Raw genomic sequence first — 20,950 nt, forward strand, 5'->3', positions numbered from 1 at the left:
ATAGTGTAGAGGCAGCTTTACTCTGTATCTAACCCCGTGCTGTACATGTACTGGGAGTGTTCGATGGGGATAGTGTAGAGGCAGGTTTACGCTGTATCTAATCCGGTGCTGTACATGTCCTGGGAGTTTTTGATGAAGACAGTGTAGAGGGAGATTTACTCTGTATTAAATGGCAATGTCACTGTACTAGGAGTGTTTGATGAGGACAGTGTAGAGGCAGATTTACTTCCACTTTAAAAGAGAAAAGGTGTTTTTACTTTCAGGTTGAAAGAGTAGAGGGAGCCTGTGCTGTACCTGTCCTGGTATTTCTTGAAGGAGACAGTGTCAAAGAAGCTTTACTTTCAGTTTACTTTTGGTTTAAAAGAATAGAGGGAGATTTATTCTTTACCTCAGCGGAAGTGTGCAAATTGAAACAAGGTTCAATAACTAGAGCTCCACAACGTGTTAGAGTCCTACAGTATGTGAATAATGTGTTAACGAAGAAGGAAGAATTTGACAACATTGGATGTGGTTACTGAACCTTGTACCTGACGATCCCAAGGTGGTCCTTCTTTCGGTGGCTTCTGTGTGTAATTTCAAATCGAGTTTGTGCACCAGGAGCTGTAGTTGTCAGCTGAGCCACTGGCCCCAGGTTAGCAATGTTCAAAAAATAAATCCAGTCAGAGTTGCTACTCCAGGAGGGTGTCCAGATTGAATTGAATATCAGGTGCAAATGAATGTGATTCCCCCACAGTTGAATAATGCAGAACATTAGGACACTTGAATTTGGTAGCATTGTACTTCCAGTTCTCATATCATCACTCAGCAGTTTCAGTCCTTGCTCTTGAACGAGAAGAGGCAAATATTGGGAGGAAAGATGTCACGGCACTGTTTAATCTTCTTTCTAAATGGAATGAAATGGTCACCTAACAGCACTATGACTATCGATTCATATCCCCCGCTCTTAATTGAATGACAGCAAGATAAAAATGCTCAGACAACCAGAGAAAACATGATGGGCTAAATGGTCTCTTGCTCTGTAACAATTTGTCATTTCCATGGTTGGCCCAGCATGAGTGATTCTGAATACTTAGAATCCAAATTGAAAGCTGAGGTGAATATGTCAGATTTATCTCAAGGTGCCAGGCAGAATAAAGTCAAAACTGCCCATGGTATTTTGACCAGCAGATGAACTAGCTCCTTACGGCTCTTTAATTGAGCCGCACAAGGTGTTGGTCTGTCCAAAAATAGTATAGGTCTCAGAGAGGCTGCCTTTATCCTTCAGTTTAATTGCTGTCTCACTCTCTCTTGTTTGCTCTGTCTCGGTCTCTCTGTCTGGTGCCTACAATTTATAGGCAGCTAGTGGGTGGTAATCCCTGGAAATAAACCCAGAGGCACAGTCCTCCAGGGAGATAAGGGAACATGATTTAATTCAAGTTTTCTTTTCAATCCTTGGAACCTTTTAACAGACTGCAGTATATCTAGGGTTTTATGGGGGAGGATGGGGTGGAGAGTGCTGAGACAAGGAATGGCATTATTGCGAGGGTTGAAGGTTAGATTTCACAACAATATCAATTGAAAAGGGAAAGCCAACGATACTGGCAATAAATAGATTCAATAAGCAACACAAGTACTGTTAACAGTTTATGGAGATCTGATTCAAGGGGATTTTCTTTTGTCAGTGGTCTTGATAACGCAAATGACAATCCAAAGGTTTTTTTTTCTCAGGGTGGAGGGTTCAATTACTAGGGGACACGGGTTCAAGGTGCAGGGTGGGGTGGTGGTGGGGTGTAGTTTAAAAGTGATGTGCGAGGCAAGCTTTTCACCCAGAGGGTGGTGAGTGCCTGGAACACGTTGCCAGAGGAGGTAGTGGAAGCAGGGACAATAGCAACATTAAAGAAGGACTTGGATGAATACATGAACAGGAAGGGAGTAGAGGGATACGGATCCTGTGAGTGAAGACAGTTTTAGTATGGAAGGGCAAAATATGTCGCACAGGCTTGGAAGGCCGAAGGGAGATAGATAGGTTCTTGATTGTCAAGGGGATCAAGGGTTATGGAGAGAAAGCAGGAGAATGGGGTTGAGGAACTTATCAGCCATGATTGAATGATGGAGCAGACCCGATGGGCCGAATGGCCTAATTTCTGCACCTATGTCTTATGGTCTTATGGCCTGTTCCTGTGCTGTATTGTTCTTTGTTCTTTGTTCAAAGCTGTGATCTAGAATTTTCTATTACAATTCTACGCAACTGGCTAGGTCTTGCTAGGTCATTTCAGAAGGCAGTGAAGAGTCAGTCACATGGGTGTGGGCCTAGAGTTACATGTAGGCTAGACAAGAATGACAGATTTCCTTCCCTAAAGGGCAGTAATGAACCAAATGGGTTTTTAATGCCAATCCATTTGTTTCAAGGTCACCATTATGGAAACAAGGATTTTTTCAATTCCAGGTTTTTTATTATTATTATTCCAAATGTATTTGTATGAATTGAGACTCCACCAGCTACAGTGGTAGGATTTGAACCTGTGCCCTGAATCATTAATCTGGCCCTTTTGATTACTAGTCCAGCAACATTACTGTCACCATCCTCTAAAGGGAAACTGAGGGTGGACATCAAATATTGGCCTTGTCAAGGATGCTCACATCCCAGAATAGAATAAAACAGAGCACTTGAACTTGGTATGAACATTAAAAGTCTTGAGATGCTCATAAAACTGTCAAAATAAATAACCAGTCATCAAAACTTCTTCATCAAAAAATAATTCGACTAAGTGGTCATAAAACTCTCCAGCTAAGCAAATTGTCATTCAAAGGCCACTTTAAAACCATTGTCCTATTAACTAGAGGTGAAACTGCTAAAATAAACAGACCTTCAACAATCACATCTAGTGGTAAATATACTAAAGTCCTTGATGTAAGAGCTAAACCAGATGTTCAAGCATTGAAGCAGGGCAGCAGATGCCTGAGCTCTCAATCACTGAAAACATCAAATCAGTGTGGATAACTGACATAGTCCAGTTTACATATCAATATTGTTCAATGCAGAGGAGTACTTTAGCCAGTAGATAAAGGAAAGTGACTAATACATCGACCGATAATGTGTAAGCGGACAAGCTTTCAATGCATGAGACAAAGTGACACTAATGCATTTAAAGGCTTTTCCACTTACACAATGCTGGTCAATGTATTAGTCACTTTACTTTTAAAGACAATCACTGCATTGAAAGCATATTTAACTTTTCATTCAACACTACATTTTGGCATGTTAAATTGCCAACACCCTTTGAACTTCCAGTGAAACGTTTGCCAACAGCAGGTCTGAGGGTCCGCATGGTTCATCACATCTTGGAACTGTGTGAACTACATCACTTTCAGAAGTGAGCCCAACTCCATCAGAATTGCAGAAGATCTGAAATGCATGTCACCACTGTAGAGTTGGGAATGTTAGGTGCAGACACATTAAATGCACCATTGAAGAAAAATCAGAGTTAACGTTTTGGGTCCGGTGACCCTTCCTCAGTTCTGACCTGGATCCAAAACGTTAACTCTGATTTTTTTCTTCACAGATGCTGCCAGACCTGCTGAGCTTTTCCAGCAACTTCTGTTTGTGTTCCTGATTTACAGCTACAGATCCACAGTTCTTTCGGTTTTTATTTAACTGCACCATTTCCTGTGCCGCCAAAAGTTGTCGGCAATGGAAGAGGGGATAGGAATCCTGGAGTGGATTCCTCACTCCTCCTTCAGTTGTTAGTGAGAGAGGTGGTATCAGACATAGAATTTATAAGTAAAAGATCAAAGGTTCACACCATTAATGAGGATGTGCTAAACAAACCTAAGATGCTGTTAAATCTTTAATCAGTGAGAAGGTTTTATTTGATTAATATGTATATGTGTGTGTGGTGTGTGGGAGAGAGAGTGTGTGTGTGTGTTTGTGGAGGGAGAGAGTGTGTGTGTGTGAGGGGGGAGAGCCTATGTGTGTGTGTGTGTGTGTGTGTGTGTGTGTGTGTGTGTGTGTGGTGGGGGGGCATTGGTGGTGCAGCAGCAGGGGGGGGGGAGAGCACACACATGTGAATCTATGGGGTGAATTTGTATTTGCAAAGTGCACAATTTATAGACAGTCAGTCAGTATAGCATTTTATAAATTCCTACCTTAGAAATAAAACCAGTCTGACTCCAAACTAAAACACAAACAGATTCTAAACAAGATCTCACACCTAACATGCATTGTCTGACCTAAAATGTCACCTCTTCTTTACACTGATAAAACCATTAGGTCTCTCAGAACTGTGACTTGAAAGGAATTTTGGGATTTACATGTACATATTATCAATTAAAACCTTCTAATTGATTAAAGAATTAACAGCATCTTAGGTTTAGGTTAGTAATCTTCATCAATGATGTGAACGTTTGATCTTTTACTTATAAATTCTGTGTCTGATATTACCTCTTTCACTAACACCTGAAGAAGGACAGATGCTCCGAAAGCTTGTGTTTTCAAATAAACCTTTTGGACTATAACCTGGTGTCGTGTGATTCCTGACCTTGTCCACCACAGTCCAACACCGGCACCTTCACATCCTGGGAAAAAGACGGAGTGCATTCACCCTATCCATATCTCTCATGATCTTATACACTTCTATAAGATACCCCCCTCAGTCTCCTATGCTCTAAAGAAAATGTCCTAGCTTATCCAACCTCTCCCTATAACTCAGTCCCTTGAGTCCTGGCAACATCCCTGTAAGTCTCCTCTGCACTCTTTCCAGTTGAATAACATCCTTCCTATAGGAAGATGACCAAAACTGAGTACAATATTCCAAGTGCGGCCTCACCAACGTCCTATTATAACTGTAACATAACTTCCCAACTTCTCTATTCAATGTCCTGACTGATGAAGGCCAGTGTGCCAAAAGCCTTCTTCACTGCCCTGTCTACCTGTGACTCCACTTTCAGAGAATCGTACACCTGAACTCCAAGGTCCCTCAGTTCTACTACACTCCCTAAGGCCCTACCATTCACCATGGAACTCCTACCTTGCTTTGACTTTCCAAAATGCAACACCTCATATTTGCCTATATTAAACTCCATTTGCCATTTCTTGGCCCACTTCCCCAGCTGATCAAGATCCTGCTGCAATTTCTGATAACCTTCCTCACTGTCCATGGTAATGCCTATTTTAGTGTCATCTGCAAACTTGCTAATCATGCTTTGTACATTCTCATCTAAATCATTGATGTAGATAACAAACAGCAATGGGCTCAGCATTGACCCCTGAGGCACACCACGAGTCACAGGCCTCCAGTCCGACAAGCATCCTTCAACTATTACTCTCTGCTTCCTACCATCAAGCCAATTGTGTATCCAATCTGCCGGCTCTCCCTGGATTCCATGTGATCTGAACTTCCAGAGCAGCCTATCATGTGGAACCTTTACAAGGGCCTTACTGAAATCCATTTAGATTACATCTACCGCCCTGCCTTCATCAACCTTCCTGGTCACTTCTTTTTAATTTTCCTAACATAAACTGGGACTGCCATAGCATTAAGGGCTTAGATGGGTGGAATTTGTCAACTATGTTCAGGAAAGTTTTCTCAAGTAGTATACAGAGGGTCCTACTTGGGAAGGGCCAAAATTTAACCTACTCTTAGGAACTAGGGCAGGACAGGTGACTGAGGTGACAGTGGGAGAGCACTTTGGGACCAGTGACCATAGTTCTGTTAATTTTAAAATAGTTATGGAGAGAGACAAAACAGGTTCAAGTTCCAAATTGGGGCAAGGCGAATTTTGATGGAATTAGACAGGAACTTGCAGGGGTTGGATTGGTGTAGTTTGTTAGCAAGCAAAGGGTCCTCTGGCAAGTGGGAGGCCTTTAAAAGTGTGATAGCTAGAGTTCAAAGTCTATATGTTCCTGTGAGGGTGAAGGGCAAGGTTGGCAGGAGTAGGGAACCCTGGATGACAAGAGATATTAAGGCTTTGACCAGAAAAATGAAAGAGGCATGGCTCAGGAGCAGGCAGCTGGAATCAAGGGAATCCCTGGAGGTATGGAGCTTACTGAAGGAGGAAATCAGGAGGTGTCAAAGGGGCACAAGATAGCTTTGGCTGAGAAGATTATGGTAATCCCAAGAGATTCTTTAAGTAAATTAAAAGAGAGGCTGAATAGGCTGGGGCTATTTTTCCTGGAGCATCGGAGGCTGAGGGGTCACTTTATAGAGGTTTATAAAATAATGTGGGACATGGATAGAGTGAATAGTCAAGGCCTTTTCCCCAGGGTAGGGGAGCCCAAAAGTAGAGGGTATAGATTGAAGGTGAGAGGGGAAAGATTTAAAAGGGGCCTAAGGGGCAACTTTTTCACACAGAGGCTGGTGCGTGTATCGAATGAGCTGCCACAGGAGGTGGTGAAGGCTGGTACTATTACAAAATTTAAAAGGCATCTGGATGAGTATATGAATAGGAAGGGTTTGGAGGGATATGGGCCGAATGGGACTAGATTTATTTAGCATACCTGTTTTGTATGGACGAGTTGGACTGAAGGGTCTGTTTCCATGTTATACATTTCTATGACTCTAATGAACCAGATGGAATTTTACAACAATTGACAATGGTTGGATGGTTGCTATATTAGAATTTGCATCAGATTTTGCCACCAGTCATAGTGGGATTTGAACCCATATCCTCAGAACATCAATCTGGGGTTCTGGGCAACTACTCCAGTGGCATTACCACTGCACCACTACCTCCTTCAAATTAAGAGATGGAGGATGGTGTGGGAATGTGAAGCTGATTGAGTCATAAAGTCATACAGGACAGAAACAGACCCTTCGGTCCAACCAGTCCATGCCAACCACAATCCCAAACTAAACTAGTCCCACCTGCCTGGGCTTGGCCCATACACCTCCAAACATTTCTTATTTATGTACTTATCTAAATGTCTTTTAAACATTGCAACTGTTTCGTCATCCACCACTTCCTCTGGCAGTTTATTTCACACACGAACCACTCTCTATCATTTTAAAATGTTTCTCCTTTTACCTTAAAAATATGACCCTAGTCTTGAAATCCCTCACCCCAAGGAAAAGACACCTGCCATTCACCTTCTCTACACCTCTCATGATTTTATAAACCTCCAAAAGGTCACCCCTCAACCTCCTATGCTCCAGTGAAAAGGTCCCAGCCTCTCCTTGTAACTCAAACAATCCAAATTCAGAATTGGTCCCTGTAAACTCCGGATTCAGCACTGCTCCAGAATTATCCATGATGTAGAAGATCAGCCATGATCTTATTGAAAAGTAAATCAGCTTCAAGGAGCCAAATCCTCTATGTGTGCTACTAGTTCTTATGTTCTTCAGTTTGGCGGAGTTAACTGTCTATTGCTCTCTCTGTGTCTGCCCACTGCAGGTCATTCAGATAGCTCTCGGACCCAATCCTGCGGCTTGGCTTCTGGGTCATGTCCTGCTGTGTGCACTTGCAGCAACAGCATCGTTGACTGTCGAGGCAAAGGCCTGACTGCCATTCCTGCCAATCTCCCCGAGACCATCACTGAAATGTAAGTGCCAACAAGTACGTGGAAAGATCCAGACTTCCCCCGATATCCTGTCCCTCAACACTTTCGAAACATCGTGCCTGCGATTATGTCCTGAAGCCAACATTTATCCCTCAACCAACGTCATTAATCAAAAAGGGAACAAATTACAGGCCATTGAATGTATATGTGGGATCTTGCTGTCCTCAGGTTAGATGCTGTCATTTTCTGTTTAACAGTTGCCTCTACATTTCAAGAACACTTAATAGGCTGTGGGATTAGTGGATATTCCGAGGACCTTGTTAAAATGCAAGTCTTCCTTATTATCATTTACATAACTCTACCTGATCAACTTTACTCAGTCGGGTGAATTGACTGTCAAATCCAACAGAGTGCTCTGATCCAATCCACAATGAACCACTGGCTGTGCAGAGCAGCTTCCAACACCTTTGAGTTGATGGGTTTGAATCAACACATCAGAGCCTTGAGCACATTATCTTGGCTGGCATTCCCAGTGCAGTGCTGAGGGTGTGCTGCACTGTCAGAGGTATGAGCTTTCCGATTATGAATACAACATAGGACCCGTTTGCCCTCTTAGCTGGGGGTGGTTTAAAGATCCTATATCACTATTTTAAAGAGTTCTCTGCAGTATCCGGAACAACATTCATCCCACAGCTGTAATAAACCAAATCATCATCACTTCGTAATGTCATACTTTATTGGTGAAGAAGCATTTCCGGTTGTTCTGAGGCTATGAAAGGTGCAAATGCAAATCTCTTGTTTTTTTTTCTTGTCATAGTTACATGTGTTCTGTTGGCCTCGGTGCAATACTCAGGGTGGGAAGGGGGAGGCCAGCAAACAAACCTCATACGGAGTGGGTTACCCTCCCTAATCACTGGGTGAGAGTATGAGTCTGTGGGAGTTAGCAGAGAGCAGAATCAGGCTGAAGCAAGGCCTTACAGAGACGAGTCAAGCACATGTGTGTCATTATGTTGTTGTAGAGTCAGAGAGTCATACAGCATGGAAACAGACCCTTGGGTCCAACTTGTCCATCCCAAACTAAACTGGTCCCACTCACCTGCATTTAGCCCATATCCCTCCAACCCTTTCCTATTCATGTATCTGTCCAAATGTTGTAACTATACCTGCATCTACCACTTCCTCTGGCATTTCATTCCACATACAAACTACCCTGTGTGTGGAAAAAGTTGCCCTTCATGTCCCTTTAAATCTTTCTCCTCTCACCTTAAAATATGCCCTCTTGTTTTGAACTCCCCCACCCTAGGGAAAAAAACCTTTGCTATTCAACTTATCAATGCCCCTCACGATTTTACATCTGTAAGGTCACCTCTCAACTTCCTATGCACCAGTGGAAAAAGTCCCAGCCTATCCAGCCTGTTTCTATAACCCAAACCCTCCATTCCTGGCAACATCCTCGTAAATCTTTTCTGAACCATCTCCAATTTAATAATATCCTTCTTCTAACTGGGCGACCAGAACTGCACACAGTACTCCAGAAAAGGCCTCACAATGTCCTATACAACCTTAACATGATATCCCAACTCCTTTACTCGAAGGTCTGAGCAATGAAGACAAGCGTGCCAAATGCCTTCTTAACCACCCTGTCTACCTGTGATGCAACTTTCAAAGAACTATATACCTGTACCCCTAGGTCTCTCTGTTTGACAACATTCCCCAGAGCCCTACAATTAATTGTATAAGTTCTGCCCTTGTTTGTTTTACCAAAATGCAATACCTCGCATTTATACAAACTAACTGCATCTGCCACTCCTCAACCCATTGTCCCAATTGATCAAGATCCCTTTGTAATCCTCGATAACCTTCTTCACTGTTGACTATACCACCAATTTTGTCGTCTTCCGCAAACTTACTAACCACATCTCCTAAATTCTTATCCAGATTTTTTGTATAAATTACAGACAAAAATTGACACAGCAGGATCCCTGCGGGCACCACTGGTCACAGGCCTCCAGCCTGAAAAACAAAAAGAAGTTATTACTTTCTTATCCATTTATGGGATATGGGCATCATTGGCTGGCCCAACATTTATTGCCCATCCCTAATTGCCCCGGAGAAGGTGATGGTGAGCTGCCTTCTTGAATCATTGCTGTTCTTGGACTATAAGAATGGGAGGGAATTCCTGGATTTTGATGTGACAGTGAAGGAACGGCAACATATTTCCAAGTCAGGGTGATCAGTGGTTTCGAGGGAAACGTGTAGATAGTGGTGTTCCCATGTATTTGCTACCCTTGTCCTTTTAGATGGAAATGGTCATGTCATAGAGTCGTAGAGATATACAACATGGAAACAGACCCTTCAATCCAACTTGTACACACCGACCAGATATCCTATATAAATTTAGGCCCATTTGCCAGCATTTGGCCCATATCCCTCTAAACCCTTCCTATTCCAATACCCATCCAAATGCATTTTAAATGTTGCTATTGTACCAGCCTTCACCACTTCCTCTGGCAGTTCGTTCCATACATGCACTGCCCTCTGCATGAAAATGTTGCCCCTTAGGTCCCTTTTATATCTTTTGCCTCTCACATTAAAACTAAGCCCTCTAGTTTTAGACTCCCCCACCCCAGGAGAAAGACCTTGACTATTTATCCTGTCCATGCCCCTCATGATTTTATAAATCTCTACAAGGTCACCCCTCAGCCTCCGATGCTCCAGGAAGAATAGCCCCAGCCTATCCAGCCTCTCCCATAGCTCAAACCTTCCAACCCTGGCAAAATCCTTGTAAGTCTTTTCTGAATCCTTTCAAGTTTAATAACATTCTTCATATAGCAGGGAGACCAGAACTGCACGCAATACTCCAAAAGTGACCAAACCAATGTCCTGTACAGCTGCAACATGACTTCCTAACCCCTATACTCAATGCACTGACCAATAAAGGCAAGCATATCAAATGCCTTCTTCACTATCCCATCTACCTGTGACTCCACTTCCAAGGAACTTTGAACCTGCGCTTCAAGGTCTCTTTGCTCAGCAACACACCCCAGGGCCTTACCATTAAGTGTATAAGTCCAGCCCTGATTTGCCTTTCCAAAAGGCAGCACCTCACATTAATCTAAATTAAGCTCCATCTGTCCCTCCTTGGCCCATTGGCCGCCTGATCAAGGTCCCAAGTATGTATTTTTTCATAGAATCTTCTAGAATGTGGAAACAGGCCATTTGGCTCAACAAGTCCAGAGAGCATCCCACCAAGACTTTATCCCCATAACCCTGCTAATCCACCTAATTAACACATTCCTGGACAGTGGTCAACTTAGCATAACCAATCCACCTAACCAGAGATAACAAGGTGTAGAGCTGGATGAACACAGCAGGCCAAGCAGCATCAGAGGAGCAGGAAAGCTGACGTATCGGGCCTAGACCCTTCTTCAGAAAATCAGTTTTTAATGTCCGATAAAGCCAAGTGGAATTGTGAGTTCAGGTTGTGGATCCTGCGAAGAATGAAAAATGGAGAATTCCTTTGCAGGCCTGGGAGAGGGAGGCTCTGAGCTGGGGTAGGCTTGATTATAGTGCCAGGAGATGCCGGCACATTGCTGCGAGTGTGTGTTTCAGGAGTCGCAGGGAGAAACGTTTTTGAAGGATCTCAATGTTCTGAATGTAGCGGTTGTCACGTTTGGGGCCAAATTGGGAAGGCCTAAATGTGGACTGTAGTCCATTGGGGATGATCCGGTTCTGTAGGTAGGTACTAAGAAAGGTGATGTGGCTGTAGTACCTGGTTTGCTTCAGGACGTGGTCGAGCAGTTTCAAGGCTGAAGAGATTACGAGAGAGTTGCAGTGGAGAGAGATCCACTAAGGTCTTTCCGGAGGGAGGAGGGTAACTCCTTCAAAGTAGGCATCCTTAGAAGAGGCTTCGCAGTGGGGTTAAAATTGTTTCAGAGATAGTAGAAACTGCAGATGCTGGAGAATCTGAGATAACAAGGTGTAGAGCTGGATGAACACAGCAGGCCAAGCAGCATCAGAGGAGCAGGAAGGCTGACGTTTCAGGCCTAGACCCTTCTTCAGAAAACCTAACCAGCACATCTTTGTATTGTGGGAAGAAACCAGAGCACCCAGAGGAAACCCACGCAGACACGAGGAGAATGTGCAAACTCCACACAGACAGTCACCCGAGGCTGGAATCAAACCCGGGTTCCTGGTATTGTGAGGCAGCAGTGCTAACCACTGAGCCACCGTGCTGCCCCAAATTTAGCCTTGAGAATCAGATTAAGAGAGTTTCTGTCATGTAAGAATCCTTTTTGCTACAATCTCTGTGGCACATCTATTTGTTTTTAAAAGAAAAATAATAATTAGGCTGGAACTCGATTAACATTTGCACAGCAAGTGTGGGTGGCATAAATAGGAGCTGCTTCATACCACCTAAGGAGCTCCAAGGACCCCTGTGGTTTGGCTCTGCAAATGCCTGCTGAGTTTGTTATATTTTTCTTTCCCTATGCATTGCAAAACTGTTGAGCAATGAGCCAGTTTCATCTTCCCTTAAAGAGGTAAAATGTACTCTTTACAAACAGCTCCTGAGCAAACACTCTGTGGTGCTCAGTTTTTAAAAATTCTCTCGTGGGATGTGGGTGCCATTAATAAGGCATTTGTTGGCCATCCTAATGGTCCTTAAATTGAGCATCTGAACTCAGCCATTTCAGACTGCAGTTAAAATTAGCCATATTGCTGTGGATCTCAAGTCACATGTAGGCCAGGTTTGAAAAAGATGGCAGATTTCCTTCTCTGTTGAACGAAATCAGTTTTTAATCATAGTTTTATGGCCACTATCACTGAGACTAGCTTACAGAATGTTTTTATTAGCTGAATTGAAATTCTACCAGCTGCTATGGTGGGATTTGAGCCACTGTTCCCAGGACATTAGCCTGCACTTCTTAGTTACAAACCCAGTGATATTATGACTGTTTAAACATACGAGTCTGTTTACTATCGATTCTCACTGCAATTGACTGGTTGGGCCTGGTCATGGACTCAGGAAAAGGTAGACAAAACCATCGGAGGAGCTGGAAGAGAGAGCTGGAAGAATGGAGTAATCATTATAAAAACTGTAGTTGACATGGAAACCACCACCACTTCTACGTAGCTGAGTGATATAAACATGTAACATCCCCCTGCTCATCATGACTGAACTGCCTTTGGTCAGCAGTGGCTTACCAACATTGTTCAGGTAGGAGCAGTTCAATTCGGAGTCCTGTGGAATAGTCAGGGCCAACAACGCTCCTTGCAGTCCAGTTCTCAAGCCACATGGAGTTACATTCCCAGAACGTGATCAGGAATATGGTCTCCGCTCCACGATCCCTTCAAACTGAGGCCAGTTACTGATAACGCAGCTGAAGTGGGAGGAAGCATAAGAACACATAAGGAATAGGACTTCTGCATAAACTCTGAATTCCCCGCCTTTCTTATGTTGTTGCGTAGAGCAGATTGCAGGGAGTCGGGGAAAGTAAGGGAGACCGGACATCCCATTATCCCACAAGGAGTGAGTCTGTTGGAGCAGCTGTGTGTGTGGGAGACTTGTGTGTAAGTGATTCACATGGGTGCTGTGCTCAGGAAGGATAGAGGATTCATCAGCTGCTTGTAACATATGCCTGACACACAAAAGTTAATTCAAGAGTTTGAAATTATGAAGGAATTTTGACAGAGCAAACAGAGAGAAATTACTTCCATTGGTGGGAGGGTTGGTAACCAACGATGCAGTTTTATGATAATTGGTATAAGAACTGGGAGTAGTGGGGGTGAGGGCAGTGGTGGAGTATTTTTCATATTGGGTTTTTGCAATGTGGAACACCCTGAAAGGGTGCTGGGAGCAAGTTAAACGGGAGCTTTCAAAACCAAGTAAAAAAACACTTGAGGGAGAAATTTGCAGGGTACCAGTGAAAGAGCAGGGGAGTGGCACTAATTGGAGAGCTCTTTCAAAGAACCACTACAGTCATGATAGGCTGAATGACCTCTCCCTGTGGTGTAAGATTTAATGATTCTAATTGGTTGCAGCCTATAAGTTTATCAAATTCACTCTTACATCTGTGGTAGAATTAGAACTAACAGCTTTTCTGCTGTTGGTTTGGTACCATTTCAATTAGTTTTTGGCATTTGTGGTATTGGACATGGTCTCAGCGTTTTTCCCTTGCTTTAGCTCTTTCCTTTCCACTGTAAAGAAATCAAGATGTGCTTGCTCCTGAGGTTTTCCCGTGTTGGACCATGGGATGAAAATAATCTTAATTGGATCATTTTTCATTCCTGAAACACACTTCACGACTTCTTATCAACTCTATTTGGATACCAAAAATAACTTCTAGCTGCCTCTTTCATGTCGATTGATCCTGTTTTCTTTTTTGCTGATGTTCCTTTAACAATCTCTTTCTAAACCCTGCTGGATTAATGCCTTTTTAAACCCTATGGAGAGAGCCTTGGTCACTTCACTCCTGTGTGTGAAGACACAACAATTATTCATGATCATCGCTATTTAGGCTAGACATTCGCGTCCCTAATTGCACACATTGCTGAGAACAACATCCTTGTGAGTTTCTTTACAGTTTTCTCTGGCATGTCATTTGTGAATGTGAAGTAATTCACAGGTAACACAGTGCTGAAGACTGAATCAGTTCTCACAGGAACTCTTGACAGAGCTTCCACATTTGCAAGGTCTGCTGACTTGAGATATTTAATATTGTACTGATGGCTGATTTTACCATATGTTTCCCCTTGATCAAAGACCACTTTGTGCTCTCTTCACACTACCCCACGTATTCACACCGATCACAAACGTAAATCACTCAACCCAGTTCATCTTCTGATGTCAATTTCTTCTCACCAAAGAGACTTTGTCCCTTCTTACATGTACCACCAGTAAGTAATAGTGTTTTATTTTATTCACGCATGGATAGTGGGCATTACTGGCTGGACCAGCAGGATGCATCATCATATTCCAGTTTAACACTAATTTCACCTAGCACCGGAATACTGTAATTGGAATAACCAATCAGTTTCACACCAGTTTTGAGTAAAGGAATGTGACTTTAGAACGTCCTTGTTCTCTCTTTCAGTGATAACAGACACATCTCTGCTTGTATCAGTCGTGAAAGTAACTTGTGAATCTTTGACTCTAATTGCACTGCAATCATATCTTCAGCCCTATTACTCTCACCTCCTCTGTGCTATTTGTCTTGCTATCTTACTAAGTATGTGAGACAAGGAGGTTAAGTACAGCTTAACCGTGATCTTCTTGTACATAGGAGCCTGTCTGAGCAGCTGCTTGGCCTCTTCTGCTTATTGTGGTCAGTGCAGTGCGCTTGCAGTCTCCATTATTATGGTATTGCTCCCCGCGATCACTGGTCATTCTGAGTTAACACCCACTTTGCACTGCCCTCCCAACAGGCCCAGACATAGGTAGATCACAAACTGTAACAGTCTCCGCCCCACTTCGTCCCAAATAACAGACCCAAAAGAGTCTTTTCACTGTACGTTTACCTCCATTGAGGAGAGTGTGAGGGCGACGAAGGTGTGTGAATAAAGGGAGAGAAGGCGATGCAGCAACCACAGGGGAGATTACAGAACTGGAAAAGGTAAAATGATTGGAAGAAGCTTTGACCTTGGGAAAGAGGATAAGCCTTTTAGAATAATAGAGTTCATACAGCACGGATACAGGCCCTTTAGCTTGACTTGTCCATGCTAGCCAGGTTTCTGAAACTGAAATAATCCCACTTGCCTGCATTTGGCTCATATCCCTCTAAACCTTTCCTATCCATGTACCTGTCCAAATGTCTTTTAAATGTTGTAATTGTACTCACCTCCACCTTCTCAGCACTGACCTGGAATTGATATAGAATCTCGAAACGCGCAAGGAATTTTCTCAGTGTCCCAGTGCAGCTGAATTGGAAACAGAACGGTGGAAATGTGCAATTTTGAAAATGTATCTTTCAGTTTTGCACATGTGAGTTTTAGCAAAATCCTGATGGATATTTTTTCCAGGATTTTCTTTCATTACACATACAGGACAACTCCAGAAATATGGATTCAATAAAACTGGTCTCGTATGGATCCAGTTAGCACTCTGGGCCCTTCCTGTACATTTTTTTAATGCAAAATTTTAATGATCCACAAATGTTGGAGACACTTGTGACTTTGACTGCATTAGTGACAAGGGAAGTGGTAAATTAACAATTACCCAGGAGTAGGTTACAGACTGGAATCCATCTGAAGGGTTTGGTTGGTTTATATATAGAATAACAGATACCCTCAGGAGTGAGTTATAGACTGGAATCTAATTGAGAGGTTTGTGGGTTTATGTATAGAACAGCAGATACCCAGGAGTGAGTTATAGACTGTCATTTAGTCAAGTGTTCAGGGGTGGTTTATACATATAATAACATAAAGCAGGGAGTGAGTTACAGACTGGAATCTAATAATTGAGGGATTCAGGGTAGTTTATATATAGAATAACAAATACCCAGGAGTGAGTTACAGACTGGAATCAAATCAATGGATTAGGGATGGTTCACATTTGGAATAATGGATACCCAGAAATGAGTTACCAACTAGAATGTAATCGAGAGGTTTGAGGAGGTTTATACATAAAATAACAAATACCCAGGAATGAGTTAGAGATTGGAATCTAATTGAGAGATTTGTGGGTTAATATATGGAACAACAGATACCCAGTAATGGGTTACAGACTGTAACTTAGTCAAGGGTTTTGGGGTGGTTTATATATATAACAGAAAGCCGAGAGTGAGTTACAGACTGGAAGCTAATTGAGGGGGTCTGGGTGGTTTATATTTAGAATAACAAATACCCAGGAGTGAGTTACAGACTGGAATATAATCAAAGGGTTTGGGGGTGTTATATATGGAATCACTGTTCGCTGAAGTGATTTACAGAGGGGATGATTTTTTCCTGCCTTGCAGATGTCTCTGCACAGGTCTTATACATTTGGTAATAAACAGGGTAAAGAATAATGAAAATAATAAAACAAATGAAGAAATGGAGTTTTGATGTGATTAAGCCTGTGGTTTACAGTTGAGTAAGATTAGACTAAAGATACATGTGAAGATCAGGTGGCACATGGAAATTGAATATTTTGAGTTTTTTGTGAGGAAAATTCAGAGGAAAAAAGTGTTGGGAAAATTGAGAAAGATTTTGGAGTCTATGCACAAAACAGAGATGTTAAAAGACAGTGGTCAAACGTTTCTCACATATTGTCAAAAAACACAAAGAGGTGTGTGAAGAATGTACTCAGATTAAAGAAATAAAACTTGTGTCTCAAACTTCTAAAAGCAGTTAGGCTTTGCTGAGAAGAAAAAAGGTTTTAGTGCCAAAGGAGGAAAACTGGCTTTTTGGAGGCACCTTCCATGAGGTGAAGTAATAAGGTCAATGTTGACAGTGGATAATGGAGTAAGAGTTATAACTTTGAAGTTAAGAGGAAGAGGTTATTATTTGGAATTGCAAGGAATGTGAGGAAACTCTTCCTTTGAAGAATTGTCCATGAAAATGATTTCACTGGGTGAGGAACAAAGGATTTCCTGTACTTTGAAGCTGATTGAAGCTGTATGACATTGGGACTATGGTGAAGGATTGCAGGAACTACATCAGAATTTAGTGGCCAAGGGAGCAACTGGTGGGGAAAGAAAATGAAGAAAACTGGGGAGAATGTAAGGCAGCAGCAAAGGACCATTAGGCCCAGCTACTTCCTCACTGCTTCATTGATCAACCACCATCAATGCAGTTTCTCACCAGAACTCTCAAAACCGCCATCTCACCGTAGCCTTTGATTTTCAGCTTTTTGCTATTATCCATTCCCTGCTCTTCCATCATTTTACAATATCCCCAAACCTTTTCTCTTCACTGAGAATGGTCTGGTGTCAAAATCACTGGAACTAATGTGAGCTGATCTCCCCCATGATGCTCTGAGTTAGGAGGAATAGGGATTGATTCCCACTCCAGGTCAACTCAACTCAGAATTCTGGATTCAGAATCCAAATACTTGTGCTTGTGAGTGCTGAATGGTTGGCTGACATCCTGAAACCTTCCCTCACATGGACTACTTCCAGTGACTGGAATAAAGTTGGTATTGGCAGCGGAGGGAGTGTCCATGCTGTGGTCCATCAGGCTGTTAATCAACTTGTGAATCCCTCCGTGACTTCTCACTGTTCAACATCCACATTGGACAGTTTTTAGTTATTTATTCCAGGATGTGGGCATCATTGGCTGAGTGGCACGTATTTCCCATAATCTGAGATGCCTTGGAGAAGGTGTTGGTGAGCTGCCTTCTTGAACCGCTGCAGTCCTGGGGTTGTAGATACCCACACTGTGCCTTAAGGGAGGGAGTTCCTAGATTTTGACCCAGCAATGCTGAAAGAACATTGATACATTTCTAAGTCAGTGTGACTTGGAGGGGAACTTGAAGGTGGTGGTATTCACGTGTATTTGCTGTCCTTGTCCATCCACACGGTACAGCTCATGGGTTGCATTGCTGCACTGCATCTCGTGAATAGTAATTTGTATTGATCCATGTTGTTAATCAAGCTTTATTTAAGTTTCCAAAGCAAGTGATTTCAAGGTCCTTAATCCTTTCCGCTTTCCCACTGCTGCCTGAAACTGCTCCTCTGTTCACAACTCCTCTCCCACTTGCTCTAAGTGTGCAGTTTCCAAGGATTCTCAGATGATCTGTCATGCTCCAGGACCTTGGGCACTGCACGTTGCTAGGACTCACTCGGGCTCACATCACAACATGCCACAGCATTTTCACAAAATGGAGAGTAAAACCAGCTTGCGTTTTTGATACATGGAAAATAAAGGAAGGCTTATATTTATATAACACCCATCTCAACTTCAGGACATCCCAAAACTCTTCACCATCAATGAGGCGCTTTGGAAAAGCAGTCGCTGTGTACTGCAGGAAACGTGGTGTGCACAGCAAACACCCATAAACAGCAAGCTGATCATTTGATTGAGTGATAAAAATTCATAGAATCCCTACATTGCAGAAAAAGGCCATTTGGCCCATCAAGTCTGCACCAACCCTCCAAAGACCATCCCACCCAGAGTGAGCCTCCCATCTATCCCCATAACCCTGCATTCACCATGGTTAATCCACCTAACCTGCACATTCCAAGACATTATGGAGCAATTTAGCATGGCCAATCCACTGTAACCTGCACATCTTTGGACTGTGGGAGGAAACCGGAGCACCCAGAGGAAACCCACACAGACACGGGGAAAAAATGCAAACTCCACATAGGCAGTCACCCAAGGGTGGAATCAAAGCCGGTGCTGTGAAGACAATAAGAGGAGCCCCTGAGGTTTGTCCGGAGGGAGGAGGGTAACTTCTTCAGGGTAGGCATCCTCCTCCCCCTCCCTTTATTTCAGAACCGCCTTCCCCTCCCCCATTTCTGAAGAAGGATCTAGGCCCGAAATGTCAGACCTCCTGCTCCTATGATGCTGCTTGGCCTGCTGTGTTCATCCAGCTCTACGCCTTGTTATCTCAGATTCTCCAGCATCTGCAGTTCCTACTGTCTCTGATACAATTTTAACCCCACTGCAAAGCCTCTTCTAAGGATGCCTACCCTGAAGAAGTTACCCTCCTCCCTCCGGACAAACCTCAGGGGATCTCTCTCCCACTGCAACTCTCTCATCTCTGACCTGTCTGTCTCCTCTCCATCTATCTTCTCCTCTATCCATCTTCTATCTGCCTCCCCCTCTCTCCCTATTTATTTCAGAACCCCCTTCCCCTCCCCCATTTCTGAAGAAGGGTCTAGGCCCGAAACGTCAGCCTTCCTGCTCCTATGATGCTGCTTGGCCTGCTGTGTTCATCCAGCTCTACACCTTGTTGTCTCAGATTCTCCAGCATCTGCAGTTCCTACTATCGCTGTGAAGACAGCAGTGCTAACCACTGTACCACCCAAATACTGGCCAGGGCATCCCTGCTCTTACTTGGAATAGTGCCATATGACCTTTTCGATCCACCGAGAGGGCAAACAGGACCTTGGCGTAAAGTCTCATTCGAGAAGCAGCACGTTTGACAGTGCAGCACTCCTTCAGTATGTCAGCCTGAATTTTCTGCTCGAGTCACACAACCTCGTGATTCAGGTGCGGCTGTGGATTCCCCACATAGCAACAACCGACATTGCAATGTGCCTCAGATTAATCTGGCCCTTGGGGCCCACTGTTATAATATATTTTACCCAGTCATTATGGAGAAGCGCGTCTGCAGGCTCAAATCTAAACCATTAATGTCGAGTTCGGACTGACGCTAAGTGGTCACTTGGAGCAGATGCTCTCTGCATGAACTCCATTCGGAGTCATTAATGCTCGATTAGCTTTGCTAGTTATTGTAAGCAGGTGCCTGTGTGTAACATGGCTCCACTCTGAACGGCTAACGCATCATTGGGGGCTGTCTTTAAATGGTTGTTGCGGAAGACTGACCTTTGACATCTCTCTGTCTCTCTCTCTCTCTCTCAGTACAGTGATTACCTGTGACAGTGTTCTTCACCAACAAATCCATTCTAATGCATCTGCTTCTCAGATTGGTTGGCAGCTTTGGGGTTTGGTCTGTTTTTGCACAATGCGTGGGCTCACACATGTTTCTAATCCCGTGTGGTTACATATAAAATCGAAGAACGTGCGATGAAGTCTTGTTTGGCACTTTCCTGGTTTCACGTGGTGTCGGGAATGATGGATTGGTAACCGGCTGCTGCGTCCCATCTCCCACAGTCAAATATTCCACCAGTAATTGGCTATTCTGTGTCATCTACTGACCCCTGCATACACGTGAATAGTCAGGAGAAGCTATTCGACTGTGGGCGCAACATACCCGAGGCTTATTCCTGTCCTGGAGTAAACACACTACACTTGCCACATGGGAGTAAAGATCAGGAACTGGAAGTCTCCATCTTGTTAACTCAAGGATGCTGAAGCTGGCGAGATTTTCCACTTATGTCCAGCATCTGAAAGGTCCTTTGGTGCAGTGAGTAATGAGTTTAATTGAGCTAAATTGTCCAAGTTCCATTCCCACTTGACAGCCAGGCCAAGCAGCTTGAGTATCCACCTACAAATTCTTCCAACACAAACCAGTAGCAAACAGTAGGAGTGCCAGAGGTTCCTGGAAAAGAAATGGGAGCCTGTGCCATCACTGCCCATAGCTACATGCTTGTAAATGTACACGCTGCCACAGCAAACAGACCACATTCGCCTCATTTCTTTATGTGGCTCAGTGGCTAATTCCTGTCAATAACACACCTGAGAAACAGCCTGGGATTCTTGACTGTGTCAGAAACATTACATAAATACCAATTGTTATTAGATATAAGCTAATATAGAGTGGGCAAGAAAGGGTCTGTTTAGCTTCACACCATATAACCATGAGTCTCTCACACCACACACACATTCACACACATCACACACTCTCACACACACACACACACACACACA

General features: G+C 43.4%; 1 protein-coding gene across 1 annotated transcript in view; it reads left to right on the forward strand.

Moving 5' to 3' along the window:
- Window positions 1-20,950, forward strand: part of LOC109937818 (slit homolog 1 protein-like) — a 200,427-nt gene that overhangs the window by 117,096 nt on the left and 62,381 nt on the right. Inside the window, exon 10 of the mRNA XM_048609217.1 lies at window positions 7,369-7,516. Within this exon, the coding sequence (XP_048465174.1) occupies window positions 7,369-7,516 (148 nt within the window). The remainder of the gene's footprint in view (window positions 1-7,368; window positions 7,517-20,950) is intronic.

Source organism: Rhincodon typus, chromosome 20 (assembly GCF_021869965.1).
Source record: "Rhincodon typus isolate 14 chromosome 20, sRhiTyp1.1, whole genome shotgun sequence".
Classification (NCBI taxonomy): Eukaryota; Metazoa; Chordata; class Chondrichthyes; order Orectolobiformes; family Rhincodontidae; genus Rhincodon; species Rhincodon typus.